At 43.6% G+C, this 21396-nt stretch overlaps 1 protein-coding gene across 1 annotated transcript in view; it reads right to left on the reverse strand.

The window, feature by feature from the left end:
- Positions 1-21396, reverse strand: part of LOC146784498 (zinc metalloproteinase-disintegrin-like VLAIP-B) — a 2353571-nt gene that overhangs the window by 717864 nt on the left and 1614311 nt on the right. The window contains exon 12 of the mRNA XM_085632965.1: positions 11297-11492. Coding sequence (XP_085489091.1) covers positions 11297-11492 — 196 coding nt within the window. The remainder of the gene's footprint in view (positions 1-11296; positions 11493-21396) is intronic.

Below are 21396 nucleotides of genomic sequence, written 5' to 3' on the forward strand. Positions count from 1 at the left end.
CATAAGCAATGACTAGCTTCTAATGCTACTAAAACTTGACAACATGACAGGTTTTAAAATAGTTATCTGTCAGCAAATACACGATGTTACCAAATGCTTCTCTCACAGTGGTTCCCAAATGCACACACACTCACAGTGTGATTCTAGACAACAACCACTATACCCAGGAGTTTACCAAAAATTATTCACTACTGTGGAAGAGGTAAGGGAACTGCACACAATCTACATATTTCACGACTGCACTTTAGTGTCAATGCCTGACTCATTTAATCAAAGCATAAGCAAAGACTGGCTTCTAATGCTACTAAAAGTTGACAACATGACAGGTTTTAAAACAGTTATCTGTCAGCAAATACACGATGTTACCAAATGCTTCTCTCACAATCCTTACCCAAATGCACACAGACTCACAGTGTGGTTTTAGACAAACAACACTATCCTAGGAGTTTACCAAAACTCATTCACTAGTCTGGAAGAGTTAATGGCACTGCACACAATCTACATATTTAAGTACACCACATCAGTGTCAAAGCATGACTCATTTAATCAACACATAAGCAAAGCCTGGATTCTAATGCTACTAAAACTAAACTTCACAACATGACAGATTTTAAAAGAGTTATCTGTCAGCAAATACAAGATATTACTAAATGCTTCTCTCACAGTGGTTCCCAAATGCACACAGGCTCTCTGTGTGATTCTAGACAAACAACACTATCCCTTGCACTATACCAAAACACATTTCTTCATCTACAAGGAGTACTACATCTTACTGCAGAAACATAACTCATTTCACAAATTCATAAACAATGACTGGTTTCTAATTCTACCAAAATATAAAAACAGCACAGTTATCTGTCTACAAACACATGAAAAACACAAATGCTTATCACAGAATGGTTTCTACATACACACATTGTAGAGAAAAAAAGTACTCCCTACACTTTAGCAGGAGAAATACATTAGTCTGATTAAAATCAAAATAGTCTACATACATCCCGTCACAATTAAATAACTCATCTTTCAAGTTCTTTTGTAGATTAAGAATGATATCAATCACTCACCATATTTTCTTTTACAGAATCTCTGCACTGTGCACCTCTCAGCAAAAAGAAAGAATGGAAAAGTTTCCCTTTCAATTCCACACATATACATGTAAAAATCAAATCACAATCCTTCACACATAAACTCAAAAGCAAACACACATTTCTATTGGTTAAACATTTCAACCCTTTCCAACTGAAATACATTTCAACCCTTCCCTCAATCTGCCTTCTGCCTGTTACCATAGAAACAGGTCATGGAACACTGCACTGAGCTCACTGGTCACAAGTTCAGCACACAATGTTACTAAACAAGACAGGAAGTGTGCTTGACTTTTCAACATATCAGCTTGTCATATATAATATTCCTTACAATCTATTTTTGTTAACCAATAAGAATCATACCTTTAAAAAACAGAAATATACATCATACAACCAATGATTTCTTGTCTTTTTTCAAAAAACATTGCCGTGGATCCGCGCACCCAACGCGTGAGAATCCGTGCACCCAACGCGTTAGGATGCGCGCACCGTGCGTGTATTTCGCAGTTTAAAAAAAAAAAAAAAGGGGGGGCCTCTGGGGTCCTTCTGGGACCCCCTAAGCACCTCTAGAGGGTCAGAGTATTTCCACGCTGCTCCCTTTATATGTTTTACACACTTATTCCCCTTGCTTCTTCAGCCTCGCTTCTACCGAGGCAGAAAATGGCCGCCAACAGTTCCTGGTTTCGAATGTAGAGAGACACTCGACAGCCAATTAGCATTCAGCGCGCGATCGGGAGGGTGCGCGCTCGGTTCGGGGAGGGTGCGCTTACGGTGCGGGTAGGGTCTGCGGATCCTCCCCGGCCATAGATATCACTAACTTTTTTACCCTCATTTTCTCAGGAACTACTGAACAGATTCACACCATTTATGCAAAAGGCACGAGTCTGAACTGCGGACTACCTCTTTGCCAAATTTGGTGTCATTCCGTTCAGCGGTTCGGGCTGTTGGTGCGACAACAGATCCTATGGGAAATTGCATGGCTTTTTTATTGCATAGAGCCTCCTCCAACCCAGCAGACAAGAGAGACGCGTTTCGGCTGACGCAACAGCCTTGATCAATCTAGTAAGCGCCATTTTGTTTCAGCCTAAAAGCCCCGTTCAAGTCATAGACCTAAAAGAATTCTTAGTGGTATTCATTTCTTATACAACTTCGAAAAGATACATTGATGTATTATATATATGATGTACTTAGTGTGTAATATTATATCTGTTAAAAAATGCAGAGTGCATCCGAATGTTCCTATTAAAAGCATAGTGCAAAAACAAACAACTAAATATTAAACAAAATGTTCCAGAGTCCAAGAAATGAATTACCTTAATTATGTTAAAAAGCAGGTACTCACAATGAGCTGAATTATAAAACCATCGTGCTGACCTTTACAGGTAACACTATTGAAATTTGAGCATGCTGCATTTAAATGTGACAGAAGGGAGATTTGCTAAAATGTGTCTGTTTCATTTGTTACCGAAAAATACCACAGGGCAATGTTGGTGCAATTTCACTTACATTCACAATTGAATTCTAAGTGTGACGTAATGGTGTTCAATGTCGGGGTATGGCACAAACAAATAGTCACCATAGGCGTTTCAGAACATTGAAACAATTAAGATGCCAGATTGAAAGCAAATATTTAAATACACATGGTACAAATATTATGGCCTCTTGTCAGTCTCGAAATTAGTCTAATCGCTCCAGCAGGGAATACCAATCCCATAATGCCCCAATATGATGCCATACACTTAGCTGAGAGGCATATGTATATATATATATATATATATATATATATATATATATATATATATATTACCTACTGGCGGTCGCCAGTAGGTAGTTATAGTTAGGACCACGTTTCCATAGGAAATCCGCAACATTCTATTTTGAATAACTTTTGCGCCGGTCGACGAATCCTCGCGAATTTTTCAAAATAGGTGGGGCGCTACGCTCCGCTCCTACCCTGAAAGTCTCGGGGGCATTCGTCAAGCGGGGGCTGAGATAAAAGGGGGGTCCCAAAACGCGTTTTTCCCATGCATTTTTCCATAGGACCTTTAGACACAGCTACAGCCCGAACGGCTGAACAGAATTACTTGAAATTTGGCAGAGAGGTAGTCCTCAGGTCAAGGAAGTGCCTTTTGTAGGTTTGGTGTAAATCTGTTCAGTAGATTCTGAGAAAATAGCCTTTAAATCAATATATATATCTGAGCCAGCTTACGGTGCGCTTACGGTGCGCTTACCGTACGCGTACGGTGACGTGCGCGAGCGCGATTCTGATTGGCTCTTAGATCTTAGTAAACATTCGAATCGGCCGAAACCAGGAAGCGGCGGCCGCCATTTTCTCTCTCGCACTCTGAGTGGAGCAGCATAAATGAAGCCCAAAAATGTGTAAAGGGGCAGTATATTGAGATAATAATCACCCAGCAGTGATATACGGGCCCCCAAACAACCCCCAAGGCCCAAAAAAAAATGTGTTTTTTTTTCGAAAAATCGCCGATTACGCTGCGCGCACCGCGTGACCACCGTGCGTGCTTGGCACTAACTGCGTAAAGTGGGCGCGCGGTGCGCTTCGCGCACCGCGTGCTCACTGTGCGCGCACGGTGCACGAAGTGCACCGTGCGCGCACGGAACGAACTGCGTTAACTGGGCGCGCACGCCACGAATGGCGTAAAGTAAGTTAGCATTTAAAAAACCGTACAAATTCACTGAAAAAACCATAGGTTTCACACACGTTATAGTTAGGAATTAGCATTTAAAAAACCTTGCAAATTCACTGAAAAAACCATAGGTTTCACACATGTTATAGTTAGCTGTACATTTTACTGATAAAAAACCAATGAAATTCCCCCGTTATAGTTACTGTAGGCAACTATAACTCACGCGACCGTAAAGCTCTGCTGATGACATACGTGTCTTTATGAAAAAAAAATATTTGTAATATATGTATAGCTAAAATTTAATGGAAGAAGACATGGGCAAATAAGTCTCTAAATACAGTATTAGCATCAGCAGAGGATTACAGTCGCGTGAGTTATAGTTGCCTACAGTAACTATAACGGGGGAATTTCATTGGTTTTTTATCAGTAAAATGTACAGCTAACTATAACATGTGTGAAACCTATGGTTTTTTCAGTGAATATATATATATATATATATATATATATATATATATATATATATATCATGCTCCGTGGGGTGTCCAACAGTAGAGCAGCACTCGAAACCACAGACCGCTTTTTCCCCATAAAGCATTTATTGGTACGAGCAGTACACACAATCCAGTCCATTAAAAAGCAGCCGACCGCTGCCTGACGCGTTTCGAGATCAACTCTTCCTCAGAGGCAGTAGCAGTCGAAAGAAGGCATGGAGGACTGCAACTTCCTGTTATGCTAGATCGTGGGACCTGATTGGTCCGCTCTGGATGAGCAACACGTTGCAGTCTGGGATATGCAGTCCTCAATATATCCTCTGATGGATGCCCTCTATATTAAATGCTCTGATCAAGCCCTCAGTGAGCCCTGGGATGTGCGACTGCTCTAAATCCAGATCTGTGCTCCACAATTGAGTCCCGTATCATCGAGCCCAGTGGCCCCCTGTTTCTGGGATGGTGCTTGCTCAGCAGCAGGATGGCCGCCAAATAAATCATGCTCCGTGGGGTGTCCAACAGTAGAGCAGCACTCGAAACCACAGACCGCTTTTTCCCCATAAAGCATTTATTGGTACGAGCAGTACACACAATCCAGTCCATTAAAAAGCAGCCGACCGCAGCCTGACGCGTTTCGAGATCAACTCTTCCTCAGAGGCAGTAGCGGTCGAAAGAAGGCATGGAGGACTGCAACTTCCTGTTATGCTAGATCGTGGGACCTGATTGGTCCGCTCTGGATGAGCAACACGTTGCAGTCTGGGATATGCAGTCCTCAATATATCCTTTGATGGATGCCCTCTATATTAAATGCTCTGATCAAGCCCTCAGTGAGCCCTGGGATGTGCGACTGCTCTAAATCCAGATCTGTGCTCCACAATTGAGTCCCGTATCATCGAGCTCAGTGGCCCCCTGTTTCTGGGATGGTGCTTGCTCAGCGGCAGGACGGCCGCCAAATAAATCATGCTCCGTGGGGTGTCCAACAGTAGAGCAGCACTCGAAACCACAGACCGCTTTTTCCCCATAAAGCATTTATTGGTACGAACAGTACACACAATCCAGTCCATTAAAAAGCAGCCGACCGCTGCCTGACGCGTTTTGAGATCAACTCTTCCTCAGAGGCAGTAGCGGTCGAAAGAAGGCATGGAGGACTGCAACTTCCTGTTATGCTAGATCGTGGGACCGTCCTGCCGCTGAGCAAGCACCATCCCAGAAACAGGGGGCCACTGAGCTCGATGCTTACTATTTTAAGTTGATTAAGTTTATTTCGTTGATGTTGTTGTATGTTGAAGTTTGTAGAATCTGTGAACAGAAAAGTATTTTATTTAATTTATTGTTTGTTATTAGTTGGCTCTATTTGTTGGTTAATTAATACACTTACTTAGTTTTATATTTTTGTTTAATGTTGATTTTGTCCTTGTTTTTTAAGTTTATCCTTGTTTTGAGTTTTTTAGGAGGAGTTTTAGTCAAGTGCAGTCTGTGAAACTTAAAGGAAAATATATAGTTTTAGTTAATTGGATTATTTTGATTATTTAGACTCTTATTTTTATTTTGTTATAAAAAAATATATACTTACTTTTTTAAGTTGGTGAAGTTTTTTTCATTGAATTTGTGGTTTTATTGCATTCTGTAAAAGCTGTTAAAAGAAAAGTATTTCTTAGCTATATTTTGCTTTTTTATTACATTTCTTAGTTTTAAATCCTTTACTTAATTTGTTGGTTAAGTCACATACTTACTTTATTATATATTTTTTGTAATGTTGATTTTATTGGTGTTGTGGACGTAAATCTTTGTGTTGCATTTTCTAGGTGGATTTTTAGTGAAGTTTAATCTGTGACATATGAAGGAAAACATGTTCTAGTTTTAGTTAAATTATTTTTTAAGCTAAATGTATTTATTTAGTTACAAAGTTTTGTTCTTACCTTTAATGAGAGATTTTCAGAATAGTTGTTTGTATAGTTCTTTTTCGTTCTGTTTTCTGTCTTGTAAAGTTTCATTCTTCCTCTGTGTTTGTCCGTTATACGGTAAATTTTGTGTTAATTAATTGATTGTTTTTATGATGTTTATTTAATTAGTTACAGTTTTCGATTAGTTTGTGTTGGCGTGGTTTAAATGTATTGGTCGAAATAGCTTTTTTGAAATTTTTAGTGATTACCTTTCAATTTGTTTAATATTTATTATGTTTATTTAATGTTTATTTTTATTTTGTTTATTATTGTTATTTAAATGTATATGTAGATAAATATGATATATTTTTTACATATGATATATATTTATGTTTGTTTACTTTTGGCAGTTGTGATTTTTTATGTTGTATTGTTTGTTTATTTATTTGTTTTAGGATTTTTAGTGTCTTTGTTTTATTTAATGTTATTGATTTTGTATTTTTGTCTGTATGTTTAAAATATGTTGTTTTATTATATTATTTAAAATAGTTTATTTTTATGTTCAAATTTTATTTTCTGTATAGTTTATATGTATTTTATGGATGTTTGTGTTGTCGATATTATTTATACTGATTTCTGTGTTGTGTTTCATTTTATTTTAATGTTATCAATAGTTTTGTGTTCTTTATTTTTGTTGTCGATATTTTTGTCATTTAGATTTTTTTTAAACAATATTTTTTTATCGATGTTTGTGTTATTTCTCTTTTGTGTATTGGGTGTCGATATTTTTGAATATGATATTATTGACTTGATACTTTTGTAGTTCGATGTTATAGGAGTCGATGTTGTATCGGTGTTCCGTTCTCTACACCCTGGAGGAACATCATGCACACCTGCAGGATGCACTTCAATGGCTGGCAGCCAGTGGCCTCACGCTCAACAAGGCGAGGGGCTCATTTTATCAGGAGTCTGTAGACTTCTTCAGGTACAGCTTCCCGCGAGCAGGACTCCAGGTGGACCCGAAGAAGGCGATCGCCATTCAAGTAACTCAAGTGCTCACCACCCCAGCTGAAGTCCCCAACTTTCTGGGAATGGCCACGTACTGTGGCTGATTCATTCCAAACCTGGTTTCCATTTTGGAGCCACTGCGAGCTCTCACACGTAGCGGTGCACCCTGGAACTGGACACAGAAAGCCAGTGCAGCCTTCCATGCCATCAAGGAGGCGCTGATGGACAAGTGGACAAGACAGTGATGGCCTACTTTCACCTGAAGAGGCACACTGAATTACTGGTCGACAAGAGCCCGGTCATCCTCAGAGCTGTCCTCCTCTAAAGAAGAGAAGGAATGGGAGTCCGTCGTCTATGCCAGCAGAGCACTTTCAGACACGGAGTCAAGGTATGCTCAGATTGAGAGTGAGGCACTTGCCATTAAATTGGCATGCCAACATTTTCATCTATATATCCTTAACCCCTTCAGCTTGGCGCGGATTACCGCGCCATGCTGAAGGTTCCGTGCGCGGGCAGGGCCATGATGGAGCGGTTCCGTCATGTGCACAGCGCAACCGACACGCATGACGGAACCGCTCCGTCACTCGCATCGAAGGGGTTAAGAAATTATTAGCTGATCTTGGGCTTTCCGGGGCATGGGCAAGCCAGATTCCTCCAGCAAAAGAGGATCTCAAATTACTCTACTGGAACTTGGTAGGTGATCAGGAGTTAAGAACTCCTCATTTGGGAAAACTAACTGAGGAGTTCTTCTCCCATAAACAATACAGTTGCCTCAAACCATACATGGACATTATTCAAGTCCCAAGAGATAGAACTCTGTATATCCAATTTAGGTTAGGGTCCCTACCCTTAAACTCGTTTACAGCCAAATGGAATCCATCAAAACCTTCACCACAATCATGCCCATGTTGCCCTGCCCCGGAGGAAAGCACTGCCCATTTTCTTTTTGCTTGCCCTGCATACAAGCTGGCAAGGGCCAGATGGCTAAAACCAATCTGCAGAAACCTTGGCACAACAAAACATTCAGTTGCCCTCCGAATTATAAGAACAGACAGCACTCCACCGCTGGTCTGCGGGGTGGCAAAGTTTTTAGGCCGTGCATGGAATAAGCGCCAAAAAATACTAAAGGAAAGTTTTCTGGAGTGATATTGTCAAATTGGAATTATCAGGATATTCTGTTTTACTGTTTTATCCCTATGAATTTTTACCTATTTTGTGACACAATGTTTCTAGATGGATACATTTATCTAATAATTTTAAATCTATAATCAATTTTTTTTTATATAGTTTTCATGTTTTGTATGTACAGATGTAGAATGCTTTTATGGTATTTTTTTTATCGAATAAAGCAACTTTTAACCTTTTAACCTATATATCTGTTCAGGCATGATTTCGAAGTGGTGACCAACCACAAACCTCTGATCAACCTGTTCTCTGGATCGTCCAGGTTGGCACCTCCCGGGATAGAAAGGTGGGCCGTCCAGCTCCAAGCCAATCACTTTGAGGTCCCTATTTCGGCCAGGAGCAGGAAATCCCATGAATTACCTCTCGAGACACCCAGTCCTGACCGACACATGACAAATGCAGGCTGAAGAAGAGCCCTCTGAAGAGTTCATACAGATGGTGTCCTGAGAGGCATTCCCCAAGACGCTGACGCTGGAAGAGATTGCAGCCACCATGATCCTGGGCCCCCATTCCTGGGTAGGGAATTTCAGGACTACCTAAGGAGAAAGGCCATCCAACACCAAAACATCACTCCCAAGTGGCCACAGGCAAACGGAGAAGTTGAGCGCTTCATGCGGACCCTACACCGGGCACTGAGAATTGGAGTGGAGCAGGGGGAAGGTGCAGAGAGCTCGCTCCACAAATTCCTGAATGCATATCGCCAAACACCACATAGCACTACCTGCTGCGCTCCGTCCCATCTGCTTTTCTGGCGTGCTCCGCAAGATGGCATCATGACAGACCCAGTCTGGTGGCACCCCTCCGAACTAGGCTGTGAGGCTGCTCAGGCTCAAAGAGAACTCACCAACAAGAAAGCAAGCCTCAAGCGGGGAGCTCACCCACCATTGTTGTGTGTTGGCAATTATGTAGTTGTGAGAAACAGGTGCTCCAGATGGAAATTCCGGACTCCTAATGAGCCCGAGGTATGAAAAGTCATCAGCGTCCACGAGACCATGGTCTTGGCAAGAGAGGCATTAGGCGATTGACCCAAAATGTGTTGTGGTTTAAGAGGGTGGCCGGGCTTCGGTCCAATCAAGAGCAAATCGAAGATCCAGGAATGGCAAGCGAACCCTTTGGAGACTATCCACCATCCACAGTTGCAGCCAAAGAGAACCATGGCCTCAATGGGACCGGTGTGGTAGCCCCAGGTATCAATCCAGCTGGTTTAGACACATCAGAAATGCGGGCAGTCAGCAGGCCGGAGGTGGTCCGGCCCATGCCCACCACCCGAAGTCAGACGTATGGTCTCTGGCCTAACCCTGCCGGAGCCAGCGGCTTAAAGACTTTGCACCCGATTACGATCTCATACAGAAAGCAAACCAAACGACTCGTGTCTGGAATGCTTTCCATATGACTCATGTCAGGGGAGTCAGACCATACAAGTATGATGAATTTGAATGCATCCAGATATGATTCGGTTGGACTCCTATTGACTTGTATGGGAGCCTGTGTACCGAACGCGTTCACAGGCTCCCATTGACAAAAGGGGTGGTCGGGGATCATTGTGCACCCTGTGGTGGGCACCCCTTGGTGCCTGCCACACTGTGCATAATCTGAAAGGGGGACTTATGGGTACCCCGACGGGCACGAGTTGGAGGGCCCAGGGTGAACTGGACCTGCTATGGGCCTCCAAAGACCGATTCCAGCAGCCTTTTTGATCCAGACAAAAAAAATCGTAAAGTCTGTCGTTCATTGAACTTGCTTGCTTGGAAAACCTACTCCATACAGCTGAACGATTTGGCTCAGGAGGGCTCTATCTCTCCGTATGACTTCTGGAAACGATTTGGTCAGCGCTAAGGGTTTGCATTCATCGTACTTGGTCATTCAGAATTGGGATTGAGTCAGTCAGAAACAAGGGCTTCAGGTCGGTTTAGGTAAAACCAAATCTGATTCGGAGCCCTTCCGACCAAGCTCAGAATCGGGCCCTTTGTGTGTAGTGTGTTGGCACCACAAGAACCCACACTGTGATAGACACTAAAGAAAAGGAGGGATGTAAAGAGCCATCCAGGGTCTCTGCAACATTGTTACAAGTGTAAAACTCCTAAGGGAAGGCTTGCCATGAAGAGATAAATAAACAGTCTGAGGACCGCTAGGGATCTTCACCCACACTACCTCTAAACTGTGTATGTGCGTCATTTGTGGGACTGTGGGTAGGCCCAGCCACCGTACGCAGGCCAGACTCCACAGGAACTTCATTCCTCATTGAAAATACTAATACAAACTAGAAAGATATCTTAGCAGGAGAATATATATGCTAGAGGTGGAGTGCTGTATGCCACCTTCAGCCACGCTTAAAAACAGGTGAGGCATTTAGCAGATCAAGGACTAACGGACCAGCCTGGTTGCAGAGGCTCTCCACCCTTGCCGACTGGATGACTTTCTGCATCGGGGTCTCATGGGACCGACCAGATCCCTACTATATGGAAGACTTAAGCATTTGCAATGCAATAGTTCTTGCATTACTGAAAGTTTGAGGCATTAGCTCAAACTTTCAGTAATGCGAGACCAATTGCATTGCAAATGCTTGTTACACCTATGCACCTAGGATGCAGAACAACATCCCTATATCCATCAGGACTACCTCTTAAATTTAGGGAAGGGTTGAAGATGCACATCTTTAAAGGAAACTATAAAATATACGAATGGCCTGATTCACAAAAGGTAGTATAAACTTTGAGTTTTGTTACACTTTTGGAGCAAATTGTGTAATTAGACAAAACTGTATAGCTCCCAGAACCTTCAGTCTTATGGAGACATGTGTGTTACAATTTTGGAATAAACGTAGCATCAGATTTTTTGAATAGCCAAAAATAACTAATCAAAAGTGTGAATTATTCAAAAGTATAAGTTACTTTTGCAACTCAGACCCCTCTCATACGTACATTGCACCATAGGTAAATTGAATTTTTTTATATGTTCACTTTTAATGCTTTTTAACATGTTTTAAGATCGTCGCTTACCTTGACCCCAGATGTCTTCACACTGGCTCTGTAGAGTGGGACATGAACCCATCAGACAATATCCCATTTGGCCGTTACAAGGGAAACCATTCATTCGGTACCGGTCAGGTCTGCATTCAGAATTTTTGCCATCACATGTTTCAGTCAAGTCACAATCATTTTTACTTGGTCGGCACACCATACCAGCTTTTTTTATCTGTGAAAGGAAAAGAATAACACATACAACTAGTGAGTACACTTCCATTAGGAAAACTGGATTGCTGAAGTTTGTAGCTAAGATACACAAAGACTACCATACCCTAATAAGATTCAGACCTCAGGAAACATTAAGGGGCCGATTCCAATCCTGGAAAAAGGCTGCACGAATCGTCGTACGGAGCGTTTTCTCCATACGACTCGTACCCGGTAAACTGTCCGTACAACCTAGGAAGTACGATTCCTACAGAAAGCCTATTTCCGTACGAATCGTACAAAAGACCGTACGGGTAAAAAATACCTACAATTCTGATCCGGAACAGCCTGTACGCGACTTCCGTACGTATTTAAGCAGCGTTTTACAGCCCAGCAAGTACGATTCGTCCCTACGTCACTCCATACGGCTCTTTTTTTACGGGAGCCAATAACAGCCGTAAAAGCTGAGTCCCCAGGGGTACGAGTTGTACAGGCATACACCCCCGTGCATTGTGTATGTACGGTGCGTACTCCCAGCGTGTATGTACGCACCGTACCCCCAGCGCGTATGTACGGTGCGTACCCCCAGCACGTATGTACATACGCGCTGGGGGTACGCACCGTACATACCCGCTGAGGGTACGGTGCGTACATATGCGCTGGGGGTACGCACCATACATACACGCTGGGGGTACGCACCATACATATGCATGGGGGGCCTGTACGACTCGCACCCCGGGAACAACTTTTCCCGGGATACGAGTCGTACAAACTTCGCTTCGGAGCGGGTAAAGTCATTCCCCGTGTATGGGACGTTTTCCGTACGAATCGTAAATCGGAAAGCCGGTCCGGATCGTACTTGTACGCTCGGACTGTATTTTTACGATTCGTATGGAAAAGTGTCCGGGTCCGTCTCGTACAACTTTTCCCGATACGATTCGTACGGATCGGGCCAATCCGTATGTAGTTTTTCCCGTACGAATCGTACTTCATGGGTCGGACGTGACTTGTGCGATTCGTACGGAAAAAAATCCGGATACGAGTTGTACGGAAAAAAAAAATACATAATCGGACTCGGCCCCTAAATGACCACTTCCCTGTTACTCAAAAAAGTAGATTGGATTATGATATGATCTCCAACTCCTTTTTTCTTTTTCTTGTATGATTTGCGAAGTTATATGCAAACAGTGGACGTAGATGCATCTTATATCAGCAATACACGTAGTGGTGATGACATTTGTGTACATGACAGGCATAACTAGGATGGAGAATGGAGAACAGTTTCCGTAGAGGTCTAACAAAGGGCTTTCAACTTTAAAACTGTAATGGATAATCTCAAGGCATACTCTAGAGGGGTTACGCTTAAATATGTGGTTGACTGACATCGGAAACAACGCAACAATGGGGTTCAGGTTTTAACAAAACTCAAAACTGAACATACAAAGGCAATTTTAGATAGATACCCACTAGAAACTGATTGTTTTATGCATATTGTAGCATGCTGGAGTAAAATAGTGCAGGCATTTTGTGAAAAAGTAGCTGCTTCCTATTTAGTCCATTAGCAAAATAATGTCATATACATTTAAAGAAAAACCAAAAAGCACTAAATTGGTGAGTATTAAGGATAACCAATGAAAAATCTTTTACCAATCTAGAACGATCCTGCATCAATTTTGGCTATTTTACCAATCTCTGTATAGGGACGAACTGAAAAATCCTTGGACATAATTAATGATTACTTAAAAACAGTTGGCCTATCAATGCTGAATAAACCCTAAATTAATATGCTGGAGGCAGATATATCTATAGTAGAAGTTAAAGCCTCAAGCCCTTCTTTATCATCAGGTAGAGCAGCAGTAGAGGCCGATATTCCTGTGTAATTCTACAAACTTTTTATGGATATACTAGCTCCGGTCTTTTTACAAATGATTAAACCATTGACTTAAGGCAGGCTATCCCTTTGTAATGAGATTCTGTCAATATAGTAATTTATTCTTTTTACAGAGTGAATGCCTTCAATTGAAGGAGAATCATACAGCTCTATTTCCCTCATCAATGCTAACACTAAAATATATGCATGGATCTTAGCTGCCAGATTAGTTGCGATTGTTGATACACTTGTCAATACACAACAGCATGGTTTGATTCCAGGCAGAGGCACCACCATTCATGTAAATAAATCCACTGCTCTATTTGATGCCACAAATAATCTCCATAAATCTGTCCTGTATGATCCTCTTGGATGTGTGTGAATTGCATTCAGAGCGTCTATCAAAATCCTAGGGCTCCAGTTGTAATCTGGGGAAAGGCATGAGAATCTTATGATGAGCCTGAGGACTCGCCAGGGCCGGCCATTGTCGCCATTACTGTTTAAGCAATCCCTGTCATCTATTGAGATTAATGGGAGTACAGTATATATAACTGCACGCTGCACAGTTCATGTCTCTGTTCACGGCTAAGATCTTTCACTGAGTGCCGATCACCTTTTGAGTATGTCAAAAGGTTCAAGTTACGAGAGAGAGAGTGTGAGTGCAAGCGGTACAGGAGATGCAGGACCCGCGAGCAAGCAAGGCACTGCACCTAACTGCACGTACCTGATCCCCCCTGCTTCCTCTTACCTGCGGGGGCCAGACACAGGTACGCTGCATTGAGTAGAGCGTGGAGTGGGACTCATGGAATGGAGCCTCCTGCTCCTGGCGGCCCTGGGCGGAGAGGTGAGCACGCCCTGGTTAGAGCTCAGAGCTGCGGCCCCTCCCGTCCTCACGTAGGTGGCCAGCGTTAGGCCGGTGCGGCCTGCGAGTTGGCACGACCGCTCGACCTGCTTCACTCTGCCTCCTAATCATCGGAGACCAGTGGTGGCAACTCGCTCCTTGACTGCACCTCGGCCAGTGAGAGGGGCATCTTTGCAGCTCTAGGGTTTGGATGCCGCTCTTTGTTCAGTGACGTGTTGGTGAGCACGATAGAGTATGGTGGGAGCACGGCTGTAGCAGAGTGGAGCCGCATCGACCTGCCGACAGGAGATCCATGGCAGCGCTCAGGGGTCATTTACCTGAGCACCAACCAAAACCTTACTGCACTCAACTGACCCAGAGTGACAGTGGGGGTACGACGGCATTGGGGGTGGAGCTCATGAGAATTGCAGATTCCAAGAGCCTATAATGCTCCGTAATAATCACCCGCTCCAGCGAGACGGCTAAGGTGTGACCGAAGCTGGCGCGCAACGCCCATTGGGCTCAAAGGGCTTCAGCACCCCCCGTCGTGTGTGGCAGCCCATTCTGAGACAGCTTCCCAGGCACACACTCAGCCGCACCCGAGTACTTCATAGGTCTTTCAAAGACCATTTGCATGTTAATGAGGCTTTGTCATTTTTTCACCCCTTAGAGCCTCTGCATCTCCATACTTCCAACTGCTGGAAGAATTAGCCCCCCCAACATGTTTTCTTAGCCCCCCCCCCCTAAAATATGGCTCTAGTTTCACCTCTGGACCTAAGTATAAATATTTACATCACTGTCTACTGAGCATCTATTTAGCTGGAACTATGGGGTTACGATCTAGAAGAAGACAATTGTTCCAAACCTGTAATCTCAGTGTCTAATGGAATACATGATCGTCATTTTTTCCTGTCATCATTGAATACAGTACAGCGGCCTTTATTTTGGGGATTATGCTGCAGTCACGCTACTTTCTGCCTATTTGACCTCACGGAAGCACGCCCTTCAGAGCGGCTCCATTAGTTTTGAGGTCAGCGGTCTAGCTGTTCTCCGCTCTGCCCTATTTAGGTAGCACACTGGCGTGGCCGTGCGCTAACGCTACATGATTGTTGTGTGGTGGGGGGAACGTATACTGCGTTTTTGCACATCTTGCATTGCCTTTTTTAAATGAAACTGTATATTTGCACATCCTGTTCTCTGCACTGATTTCTCCAAACATTTTAACGAAAAACTGAACTCTTTTTAAAATTGACACTACTTTTAATATTCTGTGGTTTTGACTCGCCTGGTGTTCGGAGCCACTTGCGCTGCAGTCACGCTACTTTCCGCCTATTTGACCTTACGGAAGCACGCCCTTCAGAGCGGCTCCATTAGTTTTGAGGTCAGCGGTCTAGCTGTTCTCCGCTCTGCCCTATTCAGGTAGCACGCTGGCGTGGCCGCGCAGCGGACGCGCCCAGCGGGCGTGCCGCTGGCGCGCCTAAGGCAAGCCCGTCTACACCCGTCCGCGCACCGGCCACGCACAGCACCAGCCACGCTGCCCGAAACGATGAGAGTAGTGTCAGTAATGAGAGACTCACTTATTCCAGCGAGGCTCTAAGACGGATTGGCGAGTCGGCAAATGGTAGGTTCAATTTGTACCATTGGGAGGGCACAGCTGGTACTATGGCTGATATTGCTAGGAAAGAGGCTTTACTGGGAGGGCTACTTAATGTTAGATCTCTGCCGAAGCATAAGGTGGAGATCCAATTGCTGCTGGAATTTCACTATCTAGATGTCCTGTTCATGACGGAAACCTGGACCCAACCAGACCTAGAGGTAGAACTAGGACTGGCATGCCCTCCGGGCTATAAAATTTTACATAAGCCCCGCAACATTGGAAGAGGAGGTGGAGTGGGGATTATTTTTAGAGAAGCCCTGGATTTTATTCAGTTAGAGATTGATGAAGTAGAGGGTTTCGAACTTTTTGGCTTCTCCCTCAAAGATCCTAAGGGTTGCGTACTGGCTGGTATTGTTTGTTATAGACCGCCAGGAGCGGTAAGGTCCTCGCATTTGCAGGGTCTAATTGACATGATTTGCAATATGGCCATCACCCATTCTAACTTGTTTATACTGTGTGATTTTAATTTATGGTGTAATGGAGCGCTGGATTCCGGCTTTTGTAACCTCATGCAGGCTTGTGAGAACTTGGAATTATGCCAGGGAGTCAGCAAGGCCACTCATATAGGAGGAAATACACTTGATCTCATCTTCTCCAAGGAACAGGCCTTGGAAGTGGTAGAAATTCTTACGGTTGACTGGTCTGATCATTTTCTGATCAAATTTCGGATACCTAATCTTCGAAGAACACAGCTCGCCATTAGTGAGGCTAGGATGCTCAAATGTAGAAACTGGAGGGAACTACTCAAGAGAAAGACTAGCTCCCTTCCTGTATTCTCTCTTAAGGACATTTTCAACGATTACAGTACTGTGGAAGACAATTATACGACCCTTTGCACCCAAATCCAAAGTCAACTCGCCCAAATTGCCCCCGAAAAAATCTGTAGGAAATTAGGTAGGCCATCGGCCAGTTGATATAACGACTATCTTGAATCTTTGAAACTGGCCTGTCGGCAAGCTGAGAGGAAATGGAGGAAAACTTACTCAGACAAGGATAGGACTGATTGGAAGGTGCTACTAGGGGAATATAGAAAGGAAATCAACCTGGTCAAGTCGGAATATTTTGCCAATATTATTTTAAACTCTAAAAACAATTCACGGACAATCTTTAAAATAGTGAAGGACATGACTGCCCCTGAATGTCTGCAATCCAAAGTTCTGCCGACCCAAGCCCTGTGTGATAGCTTAGCCATTCATTTCTTGGAAAAAATAAGCAACATAATTGATGGATTAAGACGCACCGATCTACCCAGTTGTAAAGACTCTGTGGACAATCACACTGAGGCACTGGAGTCGGGCAGGGCCAAAGTAACAGAGATGGGCTTATCACCCACCTTGGACCATTTTGAGCTTTTTTCGGAGGACACTTTTCACAGAATTGCAGGGAGTGTATCCTCGGGGTCCCCTTTAGATCCCCTTCCTAACACAATCTGGAAGGAGTTGGGCTCTGAGCTCTTCCCCCTTCTTCGACAGATTTGCAATAGCTTTCTGACTTCTGGGTCAGTGCCAGCTTGTTGGAAGAAAGCAGTGGTTACTCCACTTCTGAAAAAATCGACTCTAGACCCAACTTGTGCGGCTAACTACAGACCCATTTCTCTCCTTCCCTTTCCGATAAAAATCATTGAACGTCTGGTTAGCAAAAGTCTGTCTGAGTTCCTCGAATCCAATTCCAGGCTGGATGATGTCCAATTTGGTTTTCGACCTAGCCACGGAACCGAGACTGCACTTGTGATCGTATTAGATGATCTTCGGATGCGGGCAGACAGAGGGCAATCAGGTATTTTAATTTTGCTCGATCAGTCTGCCGCTTTCGATACGGTCAATCATGAAATCTTGCTGACCAGACTGGAAGAAATTGGGGTGTCTGGTATTGCCCTCAATTGGTTTCGATCCTACCTCTTGGATAGGTGTCAAGCGGTTTCCCTTCCACCGTATCAGTCCAAGTTTTCTGAAGTCCACCACGGCGTTCCACAGGGGTCGGCGATAAGCCCCATTCTTTTCAATGTTTATATGCGACCCTTGGTTGGAATCATAAAAATGCATGGTGTGAGACTTGTGAACTATGCCGACGACACTCAAATCTTTTTTCTCTCTAGAGGGTAATCACTCTATCCCATTGACAGCCATCCACGACTGTATGCGAGATACTGCCCAATGGCTAAGAGCAAATTCTCTTCAGTTTAATTCGGGCAAAACTGAGGTTCTCTACTGCACCACCAGGAGGATTTCCCCCCCTTTTCCTGGAAATCTCTGGTCATCTATATCTACGCCTACCTTGGTGCCGGCTAAAGCTGTACGCAATCTGGGAGTTATGCTTGACGCTACTCTAACTCTGGAAATGCATGTCAATAAGGTGGTAGGGACCTGTTTTTCTTTGATTAAAGCCCTGAAGAAAATTTTTCCACTACTACCAGAGGCGGCTAGAGCACTGGTCACTGGTGGTATTATCCTCAGTAGACTAGATTACTGCAATGCTCTATTGTTGGACGCCCCTAAATTTTTGACTGAACGCCTCCAGAGAGTACAGACCATGGCGGCCAAATTGGCACTGATGAAACCACGTCGGTCATCAGGTTCGCTGGCTCTTGCTGAGCTTCACTGGTTACCGCTAACGCAGAGGATCCAGTTTAAGTCCTTATGCCTGGTTTTTAAGGCCTTGCATGGACTAGGACCCATACCCCTTCAAGAGATCTTTACGTGGTATATACCCACCAGGTGTCTTCGTTCTGCCACTGCCTACTTGGTGAAAGTTCCAAAGGTTCGGAAAGCCAAGTCAGGGGGTAGAGCTTTTAGCTTTGCTGCAGCTAAGCTCTGGAATGGCCTTCCCCTGGAACTCAGACAGTCTTATGATCTTCTGCAGTTCAGGAGAAAACTTAAGACATGGTTGTTCCCTAGAGCTTAATAATCTTCCGTATGGTTCTATTTGCTCTACTTCTGTTCTCCCCTAGCCACATGTCAATGTATCATGTACTGTAGCGCCGAGATGCCCGTTGGGTGATTGTTGCGCTTTATAAATACTCTATACAATACAATACAATACAATACAATACAATAAACTGTTTACCTCATACCTGTCTCTACTTACTGGTGTAGTCAGCCCTTCCCCTAAAGCATTTAGCACTGGTGACAAGAGGGATAACCAGGCATAAAGGAACCAGGAATTATGTAGGATTCTAACTATAAACTTAACATTGTAACACAAAAGAACACTGGGAAGAGCAGGCTAGACCCCTACCACGCGTAGACAGAAGCTACTGCCTTACATCAGCAAGGCTCGCCTCTCTGATGAAGGCCCCCTCAAAAGAAAAATTACATAGGGGCTAATACTAAGTGATACTGAGGTAGGAGCTGTGAGTCTTCTATCAGACACTCGGGGATTAGAAACCAGACCCAGTATTCATTTCCCGAAGGCAGAGCCTGAAGGTCTTAATCAATTTGGAAGGAAACTCAAAAACACATTATCAGATTATAGCCGGCCAACAACTGTTTGGATTCTATAGCATCTATACAATTCGAAACATTGCACTCAAATCGATATAATGAATTGAAGAGAATGAAAAAATTGTGAAAATGAAACTGAGTAAAATTTGATTAAGTAAAAGATTAAGGAACGAACAATTAAAATTCAATTGATTGGATACATTCAATGGTTTGGCAGTGCAACTTGAATAGGCACCTAAATGTGGTTCTTTTATGGTCAGTTTGTTGCAGCGCAATTGGGTGGAGCCTTAATCAAGTATGCACGCTTATTCTGTGGAAAAAGCAGAAATGGGAGTACGTGCAGAAATGCATCTCACGATCTTTGACACTCACAGGATGATTTTTTCCGACCTACAAGTCAGAGTGCACCCATGGATTAATTGGGATAATATAAAAACGAAATATTGGCATAATATGGACATAGGTACAATGACGAATTACACAGGTGTTGGGTTTCCGGACACAGATGACCATGACGAGCATCGTGAGGCCATCGGACATTGAGGGTGCAATATTGAATAGCAGAAAGTGAACTTTTATATCTATGAACATTTTTTGTTTCGAATCGTATAGATGCTATAGAATCCAAATAGTTGTATTTTGGTGGGTGTAAGACTTGATGATTACTAACACTCACTTTACAGGATGATGTCACTCCCAATTGGGGTACACAGGAGCGTAGGATATTTCACATGACCCAGGAAAATGAATGCTGGTATATGTAGTATTCACTGAGGAATGATGTGATCGAGGCCGGGCCCGTTACAAAAGAAGTCCGTGGTTTGGTGCAGAGCAAGCACGTGATTAATTATCTGATTGGGGTGGGGTGTTAAAAAGCCAAGTTAAGTTTACTGCAGCTGAGTGAGTCACAAAGGTGGTAGAGATGTGTGCTGCAGCACTTCGAGCTTGGATGGCATGTGAAATGTAGTTGGTAACAAATTTAGGATGTTTAATAGATAATAGTTTGAGAAAAAGGGATTAAGTCTGTTCGTCATGTCATTTGATTTGCGATTTGATGTGTAATCAGCATGATAATGGTCATGTTATGTTACATAAATTTCTAATGCGCACAGATACTCACAAGTGTCCCGGTGCGATGCCTTGCGGGGTAAGAAAATGGATATTAAACGAAGAAATGTGTTTTCAAGTTCCTCATAAAAGCCACTGGGTCCTGAATATTACGCAGGGCGAGAGGAAGGGCATTCTAAGCAACAGCAGCCTTCAGAGCAAAAGAGCTGCCCCATAGTCTCTGGTATTTAAAGCGAGGAACCTGAACAAAGCGTAGGGACATAGCCCGCAGGGGTCGCAAAGGAACATTAAAAGAAAAACATTTCTGCAAGTAAAAAGGACCACTACTGTGAAGAGCACGATGGGCCAGAACCAACGATTTAAATTTAACTCTATCAATTGTGGGGAGCCAGTGTAGTGAGCACAGCTGATGGTGGACGCTGTTCATGGCAGAAATACCCAGTAGGAGTCTGGCTGCCTTATTTTGGACCACCTGGAGCTTTTTCAACAGGTAGCCCGGAATACCAACATAAAGAGCATTAGCGTAGTCCAGCCGAGACAAAATCAGTGCACAAGTAACCGATTCCCTCGCCGCCTTGGGAAGGAGAGGAAAGAATTTTCTTTGGGTTTTGAGAAGACCAAAACAAAAGCCGGCCAGCTTCTTAATATGCATCGCAAAGGAAAGACTCCCATCAAACCACACCCACAGATTTTTAACAGGCTTCCCTGTAGAAGTGGGCAAGGGGAACTCAGGGGGCCAGAGAGAATCTCGGAAGTCGGAAGGAAATTTCCCAAAGAGGAGAATCTCAGACTTCTCTTCATTGCACTTGAGTTGTGCATCCTCCAACCTCCCGAGGCTTTTTTCTTCAGTGTAACGACGATCGATGCGCATGGCGCGCCGTTGTCATTACACTGAAAGTGCGGGGAAGAACAAGTTACTAACCTTCTGTAACGATATATCTGTAAGAGACATACTGGCACATGCATCAAGCTAGGATTTTGCGAGTCCTTAATAGCGAATATTAAGGATTCGCAATTAAGGACTCGCAAAATCCTATGCATGTAGGAATCGCT

The sequence above is a fragment of the Triturus cristatus genome, chromosome 11 (assembly GCF_964204655.1).
Source record: "Triturus cristatus chromosome 11, aTriCri1.1, whole genome shotgun sequence".
NCBI classification, from domain to species: Eukaryota; Metazoa; Chordata; class Amphibia; order Caudata; family Salamandridae; genus Triturus; species Triturus cristatus.